The sequence below is a fragment of the Xenopus laevis genome, chromosome 8S (genome assembly GCF_017654675.1).
Source record: "Xenopus laevis strain J_2021 chromosome 8S, Xenopus_laevis_v10.1, whole genome shotgun sequence".
Classification (NCBI taxonomy): domain Eukaryota; kingdom Metazoa; phylum Chordata; class Amphibia; order Anura; family Pipidae; genus Xenopus; species Xenopus laevis.
The window spans coordinates 44,619,436-44,638,093 of NC_054386.1; the positions used below are offsets into that span (position 1 = coordinate 44,619,436).

The 18,658-nt window shown below is 37.7% G+C and overlaps 1 protein-coding gene across 2 annotated transcripts; it reads left to right on the forward strand.

Annotated features, from left to right (window-relative positions):
* Nucleotides 1-210: 210 nt before the first annotated feature.
* On the forward strand, nucleotides 211-14,896 carry naa10.S (N(alpha)-acetyltransferase 10, NatA catalytic subunit S homeolog). Of its 2 annotated transcripts, none has more exons than XM_018231864.2 (8): nucleotides 211-369; nucleotides 7,949-8,047; nucleotides 9,643-9,701; nucleotides 10,905-10,950; nucleotides 11,071-11,186; nucleotides 11,336-11,380; nucleotides 13,017-13,101; nucleotides 14,215-14,896. In XM_018231864.2, exons 1-8 carry the CDS (start codon nucleotides 349-351, stop codon nucleotides 14,452-14,454), a joined length of 711 nt encoding a protein of 236 aa, XP_018087353.1. In that variant the 5' UTR covers nucleotides 211-348; the 3' UTR covers nucleotides 14,455-14,896. The 2 variants fall into 2 exon arrangements, with proteins under 2 accessions (XP_018087353.1, NP_001080491.1); NM_001087022.1 differs by having other exon boundaries at nucleotides 334-369; nucleotides 14,212-14,896.
* Nucleotides 14,897-18,658: the final 3,762 nt, after the last annotated feature.

Below are 18,658 nucleotides of genomic sequence, written 5' to 3' on the forward strand. Positions count from 1 at the left end.
GCATCGGCTGCAGGTATATCAGCCATAAAGCACCAGCTCCAAAGCGCCCAAATGACGTTCTTACACCTTCACAAGCAACACGCGCCTGATAAGACACGTTCAAAAAGCTTGGCGTGTACGGAACGCATTTTAGAACATTTTCAGAACACATGCTCCTGCGTCCTTGTTTCCGCCTGTCAAAAACGCATGCTCATTCACAGGTAGCATCTGGGACTCTGTCAGTGAGGGTGAACCAATAGGAGGCAGTAGGCGGGGAGAATATTTGAGTGACGGTCACGTGACGTCCTCCTTGGTTGCCTGACCCAAAGACTGTGTAGTTAGGCGTTCAGTGACTGAGAAGCCGGCGCCATGAATATCAGAAACGCTCGGGTAACTATACTTAACTGTGACCGTATTTGGTTTGGGAGGGGAAACAGAGAAATCCAGGGGCGCCATTGCTGGTAGAATACTCACGTTAATGCTGCTTTTTAGTCAGTAGGGCTATTATATCACGCAAATCTGTTAGCTAGTAGTAGGGAGAAGCATGGCGGAACATCCCACAATGTAGCATGGCGTGTCAGTGTGGATAATATAGGGAGGTGGTCTGCATAAATACAGCAGCAAACTCTCTTTTACTACATTTGCCTGTTCTGTGTTCCTTTATTGTATCCCAACGCTCTTACCCTTTTAATACTGATCCCTTGTTCTCCCACATTTTCTTCAGCTCTCTTTTTCCTTGCTTCATGCTTTTATTGGCTTTCCTTCCCATCCATTGTCTCAAAGGAACAGTAACACAAAAAATTAAAGTGTCCTAAAATCATGAAAACATAATGTACTGTTACACTGGTAAAACTACTAGTTTATAGGTTTTACAAGCTACATTGTAGTCATGGTAGCAGCCATTCAAGCACAGGCTGCACAGTAGATAACAGATAACTTCTGAAGAATCCCATTGTTTACTATCTGCTGTGTATCCTGTGCCTTTTCTCATTTTTCAGCTTTGAATGGCTGCCCCCATGGCTACACAGCAGCTTGTTTATATAAACTATTGTAGAGTTTAAGCAAACACACCAGATTTGCCAGTGCAGCGCAGCAGCATATTATATTGTCATTACTTTAAAATACTTTATTTTTTTGGTGTTACTGTTTCTTTAAATTGGCTGTACTGCCTCTGATGTCCCCTTATCTGCTCTTTACAAGATCCCTAGTAGAAGAATGCCTCAGCAGATATCGTGCAGCTGTGTGTAAGTTAAAATGTGCACGATTGCAAATAAATACCACGTTTGCAAAGTGTGTTGCATTTGCAGTTTTAAATTAGCCTGACTGAAGCATGTTAACTTGCTCTTAAAGGATCAGTAACACCAAAAAAATTAAAAGGTTTTGAAGTAATGAAAATATCCTGTAGTGTTGCCCTGCACTGGTAAAACTGATCTGTTTGCTCCAGAAACACTACTATAGTTTATATAAACAAGCTGCTGAGTAGCAATGGTGGAAATTGAAAAAAGACTATATGACACAGGTTAAATAGTAGATAACAGATAACATTATGTTCTTCAGAGCTTATCTGATATCTGTTGTGTAACCTGAGCCTTTTCGCCTTTGAATAGCTGCCCATGTTTATTTAAATAAACAATAGTAGTGTTTCTGAAGCAAACAGATCAGTTTTACCAGTGCAGGGCATCAGTACATGATATTTTTTTTAAACAATTAAATTTTTTGGTATTAACTGGATTCATTCAGGGAGTGGTGCATCTATTAACTAGAGATGTACCAAATCAACAATTTCAGGATTTGGCTGAATACTGAATCCCGAATGTAATTCAGAAAAATCAGCAAAACATTTGAACCTTAAAGTTTTACCAACACGTTCTTGTAAAAGTTATAGGAACGTGTCCATATCTAGGAGCTGCTGCATACCTAATAGTTCCCACTAAAAGCCCCCCCAAGCCTGCATATCATTGTTAACCCGACCCTCCGACACTGCTAAATGATCTTCCGTTTTGTTTCAGTGATGCTGGGCTAAGCTGGGGTTCGGCACAATCTTTCTATAGGCTAATTACAGATGAAAACAGGACTCCAGCCTTTTGCTTCGCCCCCAGCCCAGCATCACTGAAGCAATGCAGAATATCCGTTAGCTGTTTCAGAGGGTTGGCTTCACAAAGGTTTATTTTTGGGGGGGGTCTTTTAGTGGAAATTTGACGTGCAGCAGCTCCTAGATATGGACACATTCCTATATGTTTTTTATAGGAACATGTCGGTTTTGCTTTAAAGGGCAAGTAAAGGGTAATAACATGTTAACTTCTATTAAAGGCCTACCCATAATAAAGCCATCCGCCCTTGTCATTTCCCTCTGCAATACGCTGTGTGTCAGTTTAAGACTTGCAGCGTGCGATAAACCGCTATCTACTTGTAGAGAAAATCCAATGATTAGCTGGATTTCACCAAGACTCTTGGTCAAGTGCAGTTTGCTGAACTAATATGCGCGCATGCACATTATTTATGAGCGCTTACCCTTATAAAGTCATGTCCTCTTCAAGCACACACAATTTGAAACTGCTTACTGCAGTAACCATGGTGAAGCTAATGAACAGAAACATGCGTAAAACCTTTTTAGACGTGCTCGTGTCCAGCGGAAGAAGTGTTCTTGGCGCATGCACATTTAGTATGCAAGCTTCATCTTGATGATGTCACTTTAGAGAACATGGCGGCTGCACGTAACAAGAAATTGTGGAAACTTCGAGCAGACGCTACAAGCTGTTTCTGGAGAAATTAAGTCAGGGGTCTGGTACATCATGGGATCTATAAATGTAACACAAAAGTTGCCCGTGATATTAAGGCTTTGGATCTTGCAAAATAAAAAAACTGGCATTTGGCTAAATCTGGAATACATACTTACCCTGTAAAGAGCATGAGGGAGGGGACAAGACTAATTTGAAAAGGTATACGCTTCGTAGACTCTGTATTTGCTTACAGTATGCTGCCTTCCTGCTGCATGTTACCTGAACGTTTTATTTTTTTATTATTCCGACAGTTTGCGTATAACTTTCTTAACTGTAGGAACTGCACTGACACTGATATCAGGATAGATACTGCTGAGTGTTGCTACTATTCACCTCACCTTACAGCAGTGATCCCCAACCAGTAGCTCGTGAGCAACTTGTTGCTCTCCAACCCCTTGGATGTTGCTCCCAGTGGCCTCAAAGCAGGTGCTTATTTTTGAATTCCAGGCTTTGAGGCAACTTTTGGTTGTATAAAAAGCAGGTGCACTACCAAACAGAGCCTCAATGTAGGTTGACAATCCACATAGGGGCTACCAAATGGCCAATCACAGCACTTCTTTGGCACCCCAAGAACATTTTTCTTGCTTGTGTTGCTCCCCAACTCCTTTTTCTTCTAAATGTTGCTCATGGGTTCAAAAGGTTGGGGACCCCTGCCTTACAGTATAGACATGGGATTGCCTATGTGCATCTAACAGTTAAAGGGAAACATATCCCCAAAGAATTTAAAGGAGAAGGAAAGGTACTTATACAGGGTGTCCGGTAAGTAGATACAATCACTTTGGGATGCCTAACTTTTTGCAGCCCCAAGTAGAAATGCCTTTCCTTCTCCTTAAAGGGGTTGTTCACCTTCAAACGCATAGTTGTTTTAAGAGAGTTCACCAGTAATAACAATTTTTTTCCAATTACTTTCTATTTTCTAGTGTGTAAAGTGTAAAATGCAATTTTTCACCATCTGAAGCAGCTCTGGGAGGGGGGAGGTCGCCGACCCTGTAAACTGTTCTAAATTAATAAATTTAGTTGATACATTTGTTATCTTTGTCCCTGTTGAGCAGAATCCCTGAGTTTCATTAAAGGCAGCTATTAGAATTGATACAATAGTTGCTAATACTCCAGAGATGCTGCTGAGAAATGTATCTACTCAGTGTTGCAAAAAACTGTTTAGAATCTGCACCTGAATTACTAAACTGCCAGACTGCCAACTGAACTGAAAAAATTTTTGGAAGGTGAACATCCCCTGGATGAGGGCATGGATTATTGTACAGATTGTGTCTGTTATGCAGACTTGGAGTTGTGTGGGGACTGTGAAATCCAATCTATTTATAATCTATAGTAACTTTTATTGCAGTAAATAGAACATGGCCCCCCAAGCAAGCAATATGTAATCTCCCAAGTCTCTCTTAAGTATAAATTCAAAAAATAAGGTAGTGCTCTGTGTATTGTTATTATTAACACATTTTTATAAAATGAACATACACAAAAAAAGATAGCTAATGCAAGAGGTTGAGTTCTATACCCAAACAAGTTTACAATCTTAAAGCTAAAAACAATGGTGATAAATGTACCATTTATTCTTGAGAAGACTTTTATCCATGAAGCCCTATCGGCTGACTTGGCACTGCTGATCTTCCCCACATCTCTCTCTGAAATCATGTCATTGCCACCCTAAATAAATCAGATCATTTGCAGTATAAGCTCTAATTCACTTGGGCCAAATCCATCACTATGTAATAAATCGAAACTACAAATGACCTTTGTTTCGGAAGGGAGCAGTTTCCATGATAAAATGAAAATGCATCCGTTTATTTCCATGTAAGCTGCATGTGAATGGGGCATGGGACTGCAGTTGTATCTCTATAAAGGGTGCCACAAAGTGATCATTTCGGTCAAGCAAAAATTTAGGATGTTTAACATAGATTCAGGTTAGATGTGATTGCATACTCCAATCAGATTATTTGATCCCTGCTTATTTAATGTTTGTGAATGTTATCCAGATAGTACAGGTATGGTATCCATTACCCGGAAACCCGTTATCCAAAAATCTCCAAATTACAGAAAGTTTCTCTCCCATAGACTCCATTATATGAAAATAATCCAAATTTTTAAAAACGATTTCCTTTTTCTCTGTAATAATAAAACAGTACATTGTACTTGATCCAAACTAAGATATAATTAAACCTTATTTAATGTTTACATCAGTTTCTAGTAGACTTATGGTATGGAGATCCAAATTATGGATCCATTATCCAGAAACCCCCAGGTCCCAAGCATTCTGGATAACTGGCCCCCTACCAGTAGTACCTTTTTGTCTCCATTCGATTGAGTTTACAATCACAACAAAGTCTGTAATGTGAAGGAGGTCTTAAAGTCATACAGTCATATGAAAAAGTTTGGGAACGCCTCTTAATTCTTTGGAGTTTTGTTTATCATTGACTGCTCTTCAAAGTATCAACTTCCTTTTAATATATAACATGCCTTATGGAAACAGTAGTATTTTAGCAGTGACATAAAGTTTATTGGATTAACAGAAAATATGCAATATGCATCATAACAAAATTAGACAGGTGCATAAATTTTGGCACCCCAACAGAAATATTACATCAATACTTAGTTGAGCCTCCTTTTGCAAATGTTACAGCCTCTAGACGCCTCCTATAGCCTTTGATGAGTGTCTGAATTCTGGATTGTGGTCGTTTTGAACATTCGTCCATACGAAATCTCTCCAGTTCTGCTAAATTTGATGGCTGCCGAGCATGGACAGCCTGCTTCAAACCATCCCATAGATATTCAATTGTACTTCTCCCTCTGCACAAATGCCTTTGTACATTTCCAAGTGAGTTTAGGGTCATTGTCTTGTTGGAATATCCAATCCCTGTGTAACTTCAACTTTGTGACTGATGCTTGAACATTATCCTAAAGAATTTGTTGATATTGGGTTGAATTCATTCAACCCTTGACTTTAACAAGAGCATCAGTCCCTGGACTAGCCACACAGTCCCACAGCATGATGGAACATCCACCAAATTTGACAGTAGGTAGCGGGTGTTTTTCTTGGAATGCAGTGTTCTTCTTCTGACATGCAAAGCGCTTTTTGTTATGACCAAATAACTACATTTTTATCTCATCAGTCCAAAGCACTTAGTTCCAAAATGACTGTGGCTTGTCTAAATGAGCTCTTACATACAACAAGTGACTCTGTTTATGGCGTGAGTGCAGAAAGGGTTTCTTTCTCATCACCCTGCCATACAGTTGTTTTTTGTGCAAATTGCGCTGTATTATAGAATGATTTACAGATATACCATCTGCAGCAAGATGTTCTTGCAGGTCTTTGGAGGTGATCTTTGGGTTGTCTGTAACCATTCTCACAATCCTCCGCATATGCCGCTCCTGTATTTTCCTTGGTCTGCCAGACCTGGCTTTTTACAGCAACTGTGCCTGTGGCCTTCCATTTCCTGATTACATTCCTCACAGTTGAAACTGATGTTTAAACCTCTGAGATAGCTTTTTGTAGCCTTACCCTAAACCATGATACTGAACATTCTTTGTTTTTAGATCTTTTGAGAGTTGCTTTGAGGATCCCATGCTGTCACTCTTCAGAGGAGAGTCAAACAGAAGCACAACTTGCAATTGGCCACCTTAAATACCTTTTCGCATGATTGGACACACCTGCCTATAAAGTTCAAGGCTTAAAGTGATGCTGACACCAAAAATGTTCTTTTCAAAATACTAATCTACATTAAAAGTTACTTATTGGTCACGTTGATTGTTTTTTGCCGATAGTTCTTCTTTTCTAAGTAATTGTCACTTGAAGTTTCTAAACTTCAGGTTTTGCCAACCTGGCTGGCCCATCTCAGTCTGTCAGTTAGAGTTTCTAATGCTAACTGACTACTGTTGCACAATTATGGCAGCCCCCTCATAGAGGAACATGGGAGTAAGAAAGGTAATGTAAAAACATCAGGCAAATACTTTTATGGCAAAATTATAAATAGCATTCAGAGATAATTTTATGATGGATATAAAAAGAAGTTATTGTCTGGTGTCAGTATCTCTTTAACAAGCTAATCCAACCAATATTGCGATGCCAGTAATCTGTATTGAGCAGTTACATGCATTCAAATTAGCAAAATTATAAGGGTACCCAAATCTTTGCACAGCCAGTTTTTTACATTTGATTTAATTTCATACAACTGCTTCACTAGAAAACACCCGAGTACTCAGGTTCCTGGGAAATGAAAGACATACCACTGTTATCTTTTTTGTAAGAAAAGTAAATTATTATGCAGGATGAAAGGGGTTCCCAAACTTTTTCATATGGCTGTATATGCCAAGATTTGCCATTTAGTTGATTAGTCGAATGACTACACTGCATTATCTGGTAATTTTTGACACCTCAGGAGGGGGGTGGGCAGAGTTTGTACAGGCCATCTAGCTATCCCAACAGATTGCAGATGGTCTGCAAAACTCTGAAAAAGTCCCTTCAGCAAATTCAGAATGAGAGAAACTGCGTCATTAACAGCCCAATTCTGTTCGACCAAAAACATAGATGACCAAACACAAAATCTTGCTGTTGTATACGTCTAAGGGTAGTCACTGTATAATAATAATAATTGGGGCAATCTTAATACAGGTATGGGACCTGTTATCCAGAATGCTCGGGACCTGGGATGTTCCGGATAACTGATCGTTCTGTAATTTGAATCTTCATACCTTGTCTACTAGAAAATCATGTAAACATTAAATAAACCAAACAGGCTGGTTTTGCTTACAATAAGGATTAATTATATCTTAGTTTGGATCAAGTGCAATGTACTGTTTTATTATTACAGAGAAAAAGGAAATCATTTTACAAAAAATTGGATTATTTGATTATAATGTATTCTGTAGGAGACAGCCTTTCTGTAATTTGAAGCTTTTTGGATAATGGGTTTCCGGATAATGAATCCCATACCTGTATTACTTGGTAACGCTACTGCTTTCATGGTAAGGAACTTTTTTTGCTGAAAAAAGCAATTTGTTCTAATTCATACTGGGTGCATTTGTCTCTGTTTTTTACCATAACTGAAATGTCAGATTTATTCTAGAACTTTTACCTACCATTGTTATAATCAAAGCATATACACTTGTAATTCATGTCAGTACAACACACACAGGCATTATTCTCCTGATCTGACCTGCTCTTCGTGTTTTGGCAGCCAGAAGACCTCATGAATATGCAGCACTGCAACCTGCTGTGTCTGCCCGAGAATTACCAGATGAAGTATTACTTTTATCATGGCCTTTCTTGGCCACAGGTGTGTCAACTTTTATGATATTATATCGGTTCTCATGTTAGGAGACAAGAAATAAACTGAACCAATAATTCGCACAGAAACAAATTCAGGGCTCATACACATGGGCTTTTTAAATACAAGAGTGCAGTATCTTTTTAATAGTTTTCATCACATGGGAATGCACGAATTAACAAAGCCCATTGTTGTCTATGCCTGTACCTATGGCATTGTGCTGAACTGCCAGAAGCATATTAGACATTACATCTTGTGTCCAACCTGCGTTTGCTGGCTCAGCTCATAAGTACAGACACAATAGAAAGGAATGGATCTTGTTAACACATTTTGATCATGTGTGGTGAAGTGCATAAAAAAGGCACCCTATTGGATTGCACAAATAAATTCCCAAGTGGAAAATACCCTAGGATAAGACATTAGTAATTAGGCACATATGACTGAATATCACAGTGCATATGATTAGGCTACTAAGTTAAAGCTATTTTTTTTAAAGGGGAACTAACGCAAAAAAATCTAAATTTGATATAAGCTTCATTGTACTGAAATAAGAAACGTTCTAAATATAATCAATGAAAAATTCTGCATTGTTTCAGAAATAAGTTCATCTTGACTTTTCCTCTCTCAGAATCTGTTCTCTTCATGCAGCAGTTGGGTGTCAGATATTTATTGACAGATAGATCCAATATATATTATATATATCCAATATATATTATGGCTTTCCTAGCAGATGAACTAGAGCTCATTCAAATAATAGATTCCAGTACAAACAAAATCTAACAAAATAACTGCCTTTTGCACAAATTCTGCAGTAGAGAGACATGATGTCTGGTGAGCTCTAATGCATCTTCTAGGCAAAAGAAGCCCCTCTATAAGATATATTGGATCTAACTGTCAATGAATATCTGAAACCCAACTCCTTCATGAAGAGAAACAGATGCTGAGAGAGGGACAGTGAAGATAAACCTGATTATTTCAGAACAGTAGAGAATTTTTAATTGTATTTAGAATGTTTCTCATTTCAGTATGCTGTAGCTTATATTAAATTTTAATTTTCGCGATAGTTCCCCTTTAACAATATACTTCATGCAAACATTTTTTAACATTCACAGATCAATATAAGCAAGTTCTTTTGAACTAAGTCTTCGTAATGTTATAGCATTACTATTTTCCCAAATATCTAAATTGCTAGTTTCAAACTAAATTTAAAAGCAACTTCCATTGATCTAGCCGTCTGTCATCCGTATGAAAGTTATTAAAGTTATTGGAAATCCAACAAGACTTTGAGTCCAAACTACCAGTCAAGAATGACAGAAAATTCTATCCTTTTTTTAGGCAGGTCCTAAATAGATATGAATAGGTTAGGACACTACCTGAGAGGAGGGAGCCCACTCTGTTGCTTTCCATGGTGGATTGAGTAGCCTTTCATTTTTTTATGTGAGTTTACCGAGTCTTCAGAAACCAGTTTGTATGCAGCATTAGTTTTACACATTTTAATTCTGATGTTACTATGCACTAAAATGCTATCCAATTACAAAATTGGTCATTGTTTCCAGAATTTTTGTGAAGTACAACTTGATTTTATGTTTTTTTCTCTTTCACAGTTGTCCTACATTGCAGAAGATGAAAATGGGAAAATTGTTGGCTATGTCCTGGCAAAAATGTAAGTTGACTATTGTGGGGTGCCTGTAGTATATAAGGTGTTCAGTTAAACCGCTATAGGCAATTCTGTAGGAAAATACTTAATTTTTTTTTTTTTTGTGTTTATTATATTTTGAGGGCGCTGTGCTACATGCTCATCCACAGGCACTGAGAATCAGTGCTTCTCCCACCAGTGAGGCAGCAGTCATGAGCTATGGCAGAACACTTGAGCATTACTATACCTCTATTTATTTTATATAATTATTTATAATGCATATTCAGAAGGCAACATTTAGGGGGTTATTTATTAAAGTCTAAATGCCAAAAAATTCTAGTTTTTCTTGCTATAAAATATGAATTTTTAGTGGAAAAAAACCTCAAATTTTTTTTTTATCCAAAGATATCCTGATCTGACGTGGGTTTTGTGCAATAATCCGAAGATTTCATGGTTTTCGGGCAAAAATCCAGAAAAAGTTTTCGGGCATCAAAATTCATACGATTAGAATTTTTCTACGATTTTTCGAGTTTTTTTTCCGAACAGGAAATTTTCGGAAAAATGTATTGATAAATAAGGGGGGAAACCCAGTGCGGATTTGGTAGGAGTAGCTTTCATAAAATAAATCGTTGACATAAGTGAAGCTAACAGTCTACCTAGAAACTTATTTTGGAGTTTGCAAGCTCCCTGCGACTGACTGAAGACTTGTGAACATGCAGACTTATTTCATATACATAAATAAATAGGTAAACAATTTAAATTTGTTCCAGATCTGGTCACCTATAGCAACCAAGCAAGAAGAAAACATTTACTACTGCTTAAACATCTTTGGTTAATGCAGCTGGGTAAACTTTGTGCCTTTTATTACATGCAGGTTTTAGTCTTCTATTGTCCCTTTGAGGCTGATGTCGGATTTGGAGTTTTCCCAATTCATAAAGATGCAGGCAAATCCTAGGCACAAACAGATTCTGTCTTGAGAATCTGCCTGGGAAATTAGTTTCATGAATGGAACATAAAAGTTTTTTTTTTTTTTTTTTAATTTTTCGTACGAGATAATATATGATATGCAGCTACAATTTTTTGAGGATAGATAAGGAGGAACAAGATTATTAAGTGCAAGGAAGGGCAGTTGGATCTGCCATACGCATTGTGGCGAGCTTTATGGTCATTTGAGAGCTCTCCATCGGCAACATTTTGGGAAATGACTAATTTTTGTTGCATCTTTTGCAGGGAAGAAGATCCAGATGATGTTCCACATGGGCACATTACCTCTCTGGTAGGAAAGCGCACAATAAGTAGTAAATTTAATTGATTTATATTAACAAAATTGTTTGTGTTACTGATGCTTGGTAATTGAAAATATTTTTGTGACAAGGATGTATTTTCATTTGTACAGGCTGTGAAACGCTCTCACAGACGGCTTGGCCTTGCGCAGAAGCTAATGGACCAGGCCTCACGTGCGATGATTGAAAGCTTTAATGCCAAATATGTATCTCTGCATGTTCGAAAAAGGTCTGTGTCATTTTGCTAAATCTTTGTTCTTTTTTTGAATGGCATTGCAGAACTGCTGTTCTACTTAGGAATTAAATCTTTTTGCACTTGTTCATGTATGTGGAGATAAAGTTCTCTTTTAAAAAATTCTTATATATTTTTTTTTATAGCAATCGAGCGGCACTCCATCTTTATTCGAACACTCTAAATTTCCAGTAAGTATTCTTAAATGTTCAAGTTGTATGTAGAAAATGTGTCTGATAAAGTATTAAGGCTGATAACAAAAGGCTATAGCACCCTGTGTATTTTGGTTATCCGTGGAAAACAGAGCTCCCAAACATGGTTGCCCTTTTATTGGCCACCACCTTGTTTGCTTATACATGAGCAGTGGCCAGCTCCATGTTGTAACGCCCACGTTTTCCAGCTATAGTCAGGTGATCCCAGTTGTGGCCAAAAAATGAGCAAACAATGTTTGGGAGTTTTAACCTTGAAAGCAGCAAGTTATTTGGCTTTTTACTTAGCAGCTCTTCAATTTGCATTTTAAGCAATCTAGTAGCTATAGTCCCAATTTCCCTAGCAACCATGCACTAATTTGAATAAGAGACTGGAATATGTATAGAAGAGGCGTCATTCCTTTTTAAATGTGATGTAAAATAAAGTATCATATTTTATATAAACTTTCTGGCTCTTGGAATCTACTTTCGTTGTATGTTCCGGATTGGTGCCTGCCTAATGTGATTTGTTATGTATAGGAGAAGCCTCAATAGAAAGATGAGTAATAAAAAGTAGCAATAACAATTAATTTGTAGCCTTTAGAGCATTTGATTTTTAGAAGGGGTCAGCGAGCCCATTTGAAAGCTGAAAAGAGTCAGAAGAAAAAGGCAAATAACTATAAAGCTATAAAAAAAAAATAATGAAAACCATTTGAAAAGTTGCTTAGAACTGGCCATTTTGTAACAAAAAAGTTACCTTAAAGGTGAACCACCCCTTTAAGGCACAAAATGTCTCAATGTTCTAAATATATTGATAATGGGTTGAGTGCCGAGGACCTACAGACTTTGAGAAAGGCTAGGGATCTAGCCGAAACGTTAGTATCTTTTTTTTTTTGTTTAAATAAGCACTTTTTTCTTAAGTCCTGTGAGTGCAAGCTTCCATTAAACCTACATACCATTTTTCAAATATACGTTGTCAATATTTGTATATTGAGTGTTGTCATTCTTTGATTTGTTTTATAATTTATACCACATATGACCGTGGTGGATGTGGCCACCTTGTGATAAAGAGAAAGGTGTGCTGCTATTTTTGAGTATATTTACATATCTAGACAAGGAATGGACCAAGCACTGCCAATTTTCTTTTCGATACTGTTGATTGTTTCAAATGTAAAATCATTTGTTGATTGTTTCAAACGTAAAATCATTTGAAAGGGTGTATGCCAAGTCCACAGTGTCTTTGTTCAGTGGCATAACTTGGGACCCTTGGGCCTACTCTGCCACCCACACCATGGGTCCTGCACCCAACCTCCTCTCGAATTTCAAGGTAAAAGTGGGAATGGCTGGGGAGGGCAGGGTTAAATCTGAGCAGCAGGGGGTCTCACAAGCCTGGACCTTCCTACAGTCGCAGGATCGGCTTTTCTCTTTTTACTTGGACCATTAACAGGAAGCCATTTATCTCCCAAAGGAATGTGCGTAGTCATTTTGGAAAGTCACCCCATGTGTTATCTAAATAAAATTAAAAGGTAAAATGAGCTTATTAATATTAGCAAAAGTGCAGCCTAATCAGTATGTGTTTATTGTTTCACTCTCTGTTCTAAAATTATATCGTTTTGTTTTATGATTCGCTTCCACTCAGAATCAGTGAGGTTGAGCCTAAATACTATGCTGATGGGGAGGATGCATATGCCATGAAACGGGACCTTACGCAAATGGCCGATGAGGTATGTATGCCTGTTTCTTCGACTAAATTGATATAAGCCATTATAGACGATTTATAGCTGTAGATCATTACCCTTTCTTAGTGATTAAAAGGATAGACATACTGTTCAATTTCAACCTGGATTGTGTCACTATCCCTTTAGGGAAAGTAACATGTTTTAAAGGAACAGTTCAGTGTGAAAATAAAAACGGTGTAAATAGGCTATGCAAAATAAAAAATGTTTCTAATTTAGGCAGTCAAAAATGTAATGTATAAAGGCTAGAGTGACTGGATGTGTAACATAATAGCCAGAACACTACTTCCTGCTTTTCAGCTCTTTAACTCTGAGTCATATAGAAAACCTGGCCTGCCAGTTATATGTATATTAAAAATATCGGCAAACTCAACTGGAATAAAGCTTCCTATCTGTCTTAATTTATATATTTGTAATAAAATAGTACAATCTATTCCTTTATTTTATTTCCTGGAATTTATATAACACCAACACATTAGTCACCTTTACAATCTATCATCCCTATAACATTTACACACAGTAGGGCCTATTTTTATCGAGAGCCAATGAACCTTCTGGTATGTTTTTGGAATTTGCAAGAAAACCCCACACAGGCACAGTGAGATCATACAAATTCCTTTCCGAGGGGTCCCTGGCTGGAATTAAACTCAAGGTACAAAATGAGGGAAGAACTCCATCAGCTGTAAACAAAATCTTACCAGATTAAAAAAAAATCTTTATTTCCCGGGGCAGGGGCATGCGCAATAGAATGAAAAAGCCAACTTCTTTGTTAAAGTGCGGCTTTTCACGCTACTGTATATGCGCACCTGCGCAAAACTTACTTAGCACTTAGTTCATGGTATCACATTCAGAAATATTAAATAAAGGTCAGTCAAATCAGACTGCTATGGATATCACAGCTCCAAGATGCCATGTGTATAGACTGCTAAACAACTAAAATAAAGCTAAATAGAAAGTCACTTGAAAAATTATTCATAGCCCTAAAAATGTTTACACTAAAGAGTCCTTCAATTTACTTTACTAATACTACTGTGCTATAGACATGCAAATTTATTTTACTATGCGTAAATACTTATATTTTTATTTCTACACTTCAAGCAGTTGAAAAAGCACCTTGAAATAAAAGAGAAGAGCCGCCCACTGAGCTCCATAGAAAATAAATCTGATAACCGTTCCAGACATGTAGGAGATTGCTGTCGGGATGAGAAATGCATGGGGAATATCGGCAAACAGGATCTCACAGAGGACAGTGGAGATAGCAAGGATGTAAGTGAAGTCAGCGAGGCAACAGAGAGCACTGATGTCAAGGACAGTTCAGAGGCTTCAGACTCTGCCTCATAAACGAGGCTTCGCCAGAGCCTACACAAAACCTTACCTGCCCTTAGTTTACCCCCTACAAGTTTGGAAGTGTCACTGATAAGGTTCTGAAAGTGTGTTTTCTGAATTACTGTCTGAAGTTTAACATAAGTACATAACACCAGTGGCAGACATGTGTTGGTCTGAAATGCCAGCCAACAATATCACATTCCCCATATTCAAGAATCAGTTGAAATACACTGGCATATGAAATAGCTGGGACGTGCAGATCAGGCAAAGCAGTTAAGCAGTAGGGTAGGCCTTTGTGCTTGGCAGACTCTATTCTGATGCCGACTACTGAAAACTTTAATGGTGATCACTACTTGCTGCATAATATTGAAAACTGCTTACTTCAGTACTTTCTCAAACCTTATCTTGTTCATTTCTGGGGTACAGTAAGTGTGCAATAAATGATCACTCTGATTAATGTTGGGTGCATGTGTCTGATTTATGGTGGGTGCGTTATTACTAGTTTAATCTGCTGGTGCAGGCTAAAATAGAACATCATTTCCGTTGCTCTCCAGTTTGCCACAGAACAGACACAAAACTTTGCTGCTTTACTCTGTTGCACTGGTTAAGTTTGCCATAGTTTCAAAAAGAACCAGCAACACTGGGTTAAAAAATATATTTAGTAAAGAATGTATAGTCAACGTAAAGTTTCAGTACTTACTGGAACCCTTCTCAAGGCAACCATCCCCCACACAATGTGATATGTATAGCCAATAAGACACAATTAAGGAATGACACCATCAGAGCATCAATAATTAGTGCAAATTCATCAAGATAATTTGTGCAAATCCTCAAACTAGGGGAAACTTCTGTTTAATTAAAAGTGACGTGCAAATAATTTACTATATTTGAGTTAAATAAAACCATAATAGCAGTCACACAATAGAATCCAATATAATTGATGCAAGATGTGCACATAGAACATATATTGATTAAAAAAATATATATATCTATATAGTTACAATTGTTTCTTTGCTTATCTTAAATTGTTACAAATGTATCAAAGTGCAGCTGCTCTGTGTTCTGGGCTCTCTGCCAAAAAGCCTCTTATTTGAATTCAGAAACTTTGTATCTTTTTCTGGCGTCAGTGCAGGAGATCAAAGAAAAACTCGGGACATTTCAGTAAGAAACCCGGGACTTCGGTCTGAGCTGTCAAAATAGGTACTGTCCTGCAGAAAACTGGACAGTTGGGAGGTATTAGTGATGTGTTGGCCGGCCCAAAACCTGCGGGACCGTTAGGTTTCCAGCGGGTTCAGACTGGCTGCTGCATCAAGTCTTCGGGTTGGGTTGGCGATTCCTTCCACTCTCCTCACCTTGAACCTAACACAGAGGGGCACATTTACTTATGGCCGAATATCGAGGGTTAATTAACCCTCGATATTCAACCGTCGAAGTAAAATCCTTCGACTTCGAATATCAAAGTCAAAGGATTTACCACATTTCCTTCATTCGTACGATCGAAGGGAAAATCGCTTGATCGAACGATTAAATCCTTGATCAAGCGATTTTCCTTAGATCAAAAAAAGCTAGGAAAGCCTATGGGGACCTTCCCCATAGGCTAACATTGATACTTGGTAGGTTTTAGGTGGCGAAGTAGGTGGTCGAAGTTTTTTTTAAAGAGACAGAGTATCGAATGGTCGAATAGTCAAACGGATTTTAGTTCGAATCGTTCGATTTGAAGTCGATGGTCGAAGTAGACAAATATATATATAATTTTTTTTTTTACACAAAAATCCTTCCAAATAAGCCATAACAGTATCCTATAATGCTGACTCAAATCCAGAGTGCCCCCTAATATACCTAAAAATACTTCTCTAAAGCATTTATCAATACATAATGAAAAATATACTATCATGGTTATCAAATACAGTATATGTATAAAACCACAGATACACATCACTAAAGATTAGAGGAAATAAATCAAGATTAGCATTAAACTAGAACATAGCTACATATTTTGGGTAATCCCTATCTGCATCAAGACAGTTCACACAACAACATAGGCAGCATATCCCAATTTATATATCCTATAGGTCCATAAGAACTCCCATCATGAGGGTAGAAAAAGGTTCATTTGTAAAGCACTGGATGGTGTCTTATTGGTTATAAATATCACATATATATATATATATATATATATATATATATATATATATATATATATATATATATATCATTAAAATGCTGAATATGTAACTACAACTTCAGGGACAGTATTGCGCAGCTTCAGTGAGGAAACTGATTATATTGGTGGCTGCCATGTGACTCGTGCATTTACTGAAAATGATGTGCAGTGACAGTCTGGGCTGCTGTACGTTAATTGTTTTTTAAACACAGCTTTGGTTTATCTATACGCAGGTCCATCTAGGTTGTTACAAGTAGCTTACTTGTATTGTTGCCTGATGCAGAGCTCTGTGCAGCCTGTTGATTCTCTAACCATAAAGGCTCCTTTATAGCAAAGTTATAGATGCAGGAACTACATTCTTTCCTGTAACCATTGGTCGTTTTCAGTACAAACGTGTTAGAGCTGAATTGTCCGATATACAGGGAGAAACAATGGAATTGTAACTGTATCTGACAATTCAGCATTAACAGTGGGCGATCAAAAATTTCCAGTCGGCCCTAACGACAAGCCAACCGATATTCAAGTAGTCTGCCGATATCGGCTTGTCTCCCACCATACATGCAATGAATATTGCATGAAAATGTGTTTCATATGGTATCAGTGTGTTTATGGCTACCTGAAATGAACAGTTCAGTGTAAAAAAATAAAACGGGGTAAATAGATAGGATGTGCAAAATAAAAAATGTTTATAATATAGTTAGTTAGCCAAAAATATATAAAGGCAGAGTGGCTGGATGTCTTCACAGAACACAAATTCCTGCTTTTCAGCTCTCTAACTCAGAATTAGCACTCTAAGGGGGGGGGGGGTACATGGGACATCACTGTTCAGTGAGTTTGCAATTGATCATCAGCATGCAGGTCCGATTCAAAAGCAAACAGTTATGACCCATGTGCCCCCCCCCCCTCAAGTTACTGACTGGTAACCAATCAGTGGAAACCAAGAGAGCTGCAAAGCAGGAAGTAGTGTTCTGGCTATTATGTTAGACATACAGGCACTCCAGCCTTTATACATTACATTTTAGGCTAAATAACTATATTAGAAACAATTTTTTATTTCGCACAGCCTATCCATTTACCCAGTTTTTATTTTTATACTGAACAATGCCTTCCCAACATGGAGAAAAATAAAACATGTCTTAGAGGCCTTACTCATACATTGCACAAGTCACATGATTGTATTTTCTTTCTATTTTTAAGTAGATCTGGGGTGCAGCAATGGATTTTATTAGAAATATATTAATTATATGTTTTAGCATACAGCAAACTCTCCAGACATTTTTATACACTTTTAAAATGCTGAGACTGTTATTATATTATATAATTTGGATCTTCGTACCTTTAGTCTACTAGAAAAGCAAGTAAACATTAAATAAATCCAATAAGCTGATAAGTAAATTGCTTCCAATAAGGATTAATTATATCTTAGTTTGGATCAGGTACAAGCTACTGTTTTATTATTACAGAGAAAAAGGAAATAATTTTTAAAAATTAGTATTAGTATTATTTTGGATCAACTAGCAGTTAGGCAGGTTAAAGTTTAAAGGCTGAACTTGATGGACGTGTCTTTTTTTTCAACCTATCTTACTATGTATGGGAGATGGCCTTACTGCAATTCAGAGCTTTCTGGATAACAGATCCCATACCTGTTGTGGTAGAGTGACCAAAATGATGTAGGAAAAGGTGTGTTTTCCTTTAAGTTCTCCATAGTGGGAAAGGTAAGCGCCAAAAAAAGATGTTAAAAAGGTGTTAATAAACAGATAAGAGTTTCTCTGTTTAAAGGCTTTGGTGGCCAGGTCCTGGGAGACTCGGGCAAGCCAGGTACTCAATCCAGTAGTCCAGCTCACGGCTTATAGCTCACTTGCCACAGGAAGGCTGTCCTGTGGAAAGGTATTCAATTCTAGTGAGGCTACAAAGAAGGTCTCTCATAGCAGGGCACAGAGCATATGGGAGACCTGCCTGTGTCAGGAACTCCCAGAGGGGCTGGGGGTGCCACCTGCCACTTCAAGGTGCAGAGAGAGCCAAGACTAAGTGACATAGGGGCTGTCTGACTGAGGA

Bases quoted from the DNA above. Each gene is read 5' to 3' on its own strand.
- naa10.S (NM_001087022.1), top strand. From the start codon at position 349: ATGAATATCAGAAACGCTCGG. The intron at 370-7,948 runs GTAACTATACTT...GTGTTTTGGCAG, and splicing joins TGAATATCAGAAACGCTCGG to CCAGAAGACCTCATGAATAT. The intron at 13,102-14,211 runs GTATGTATGCCT...CTACACTTCAAG, and splicing joins TTACGCAAATGGCCGATGAG to CAGTTGAAAAAGCACCTTGA.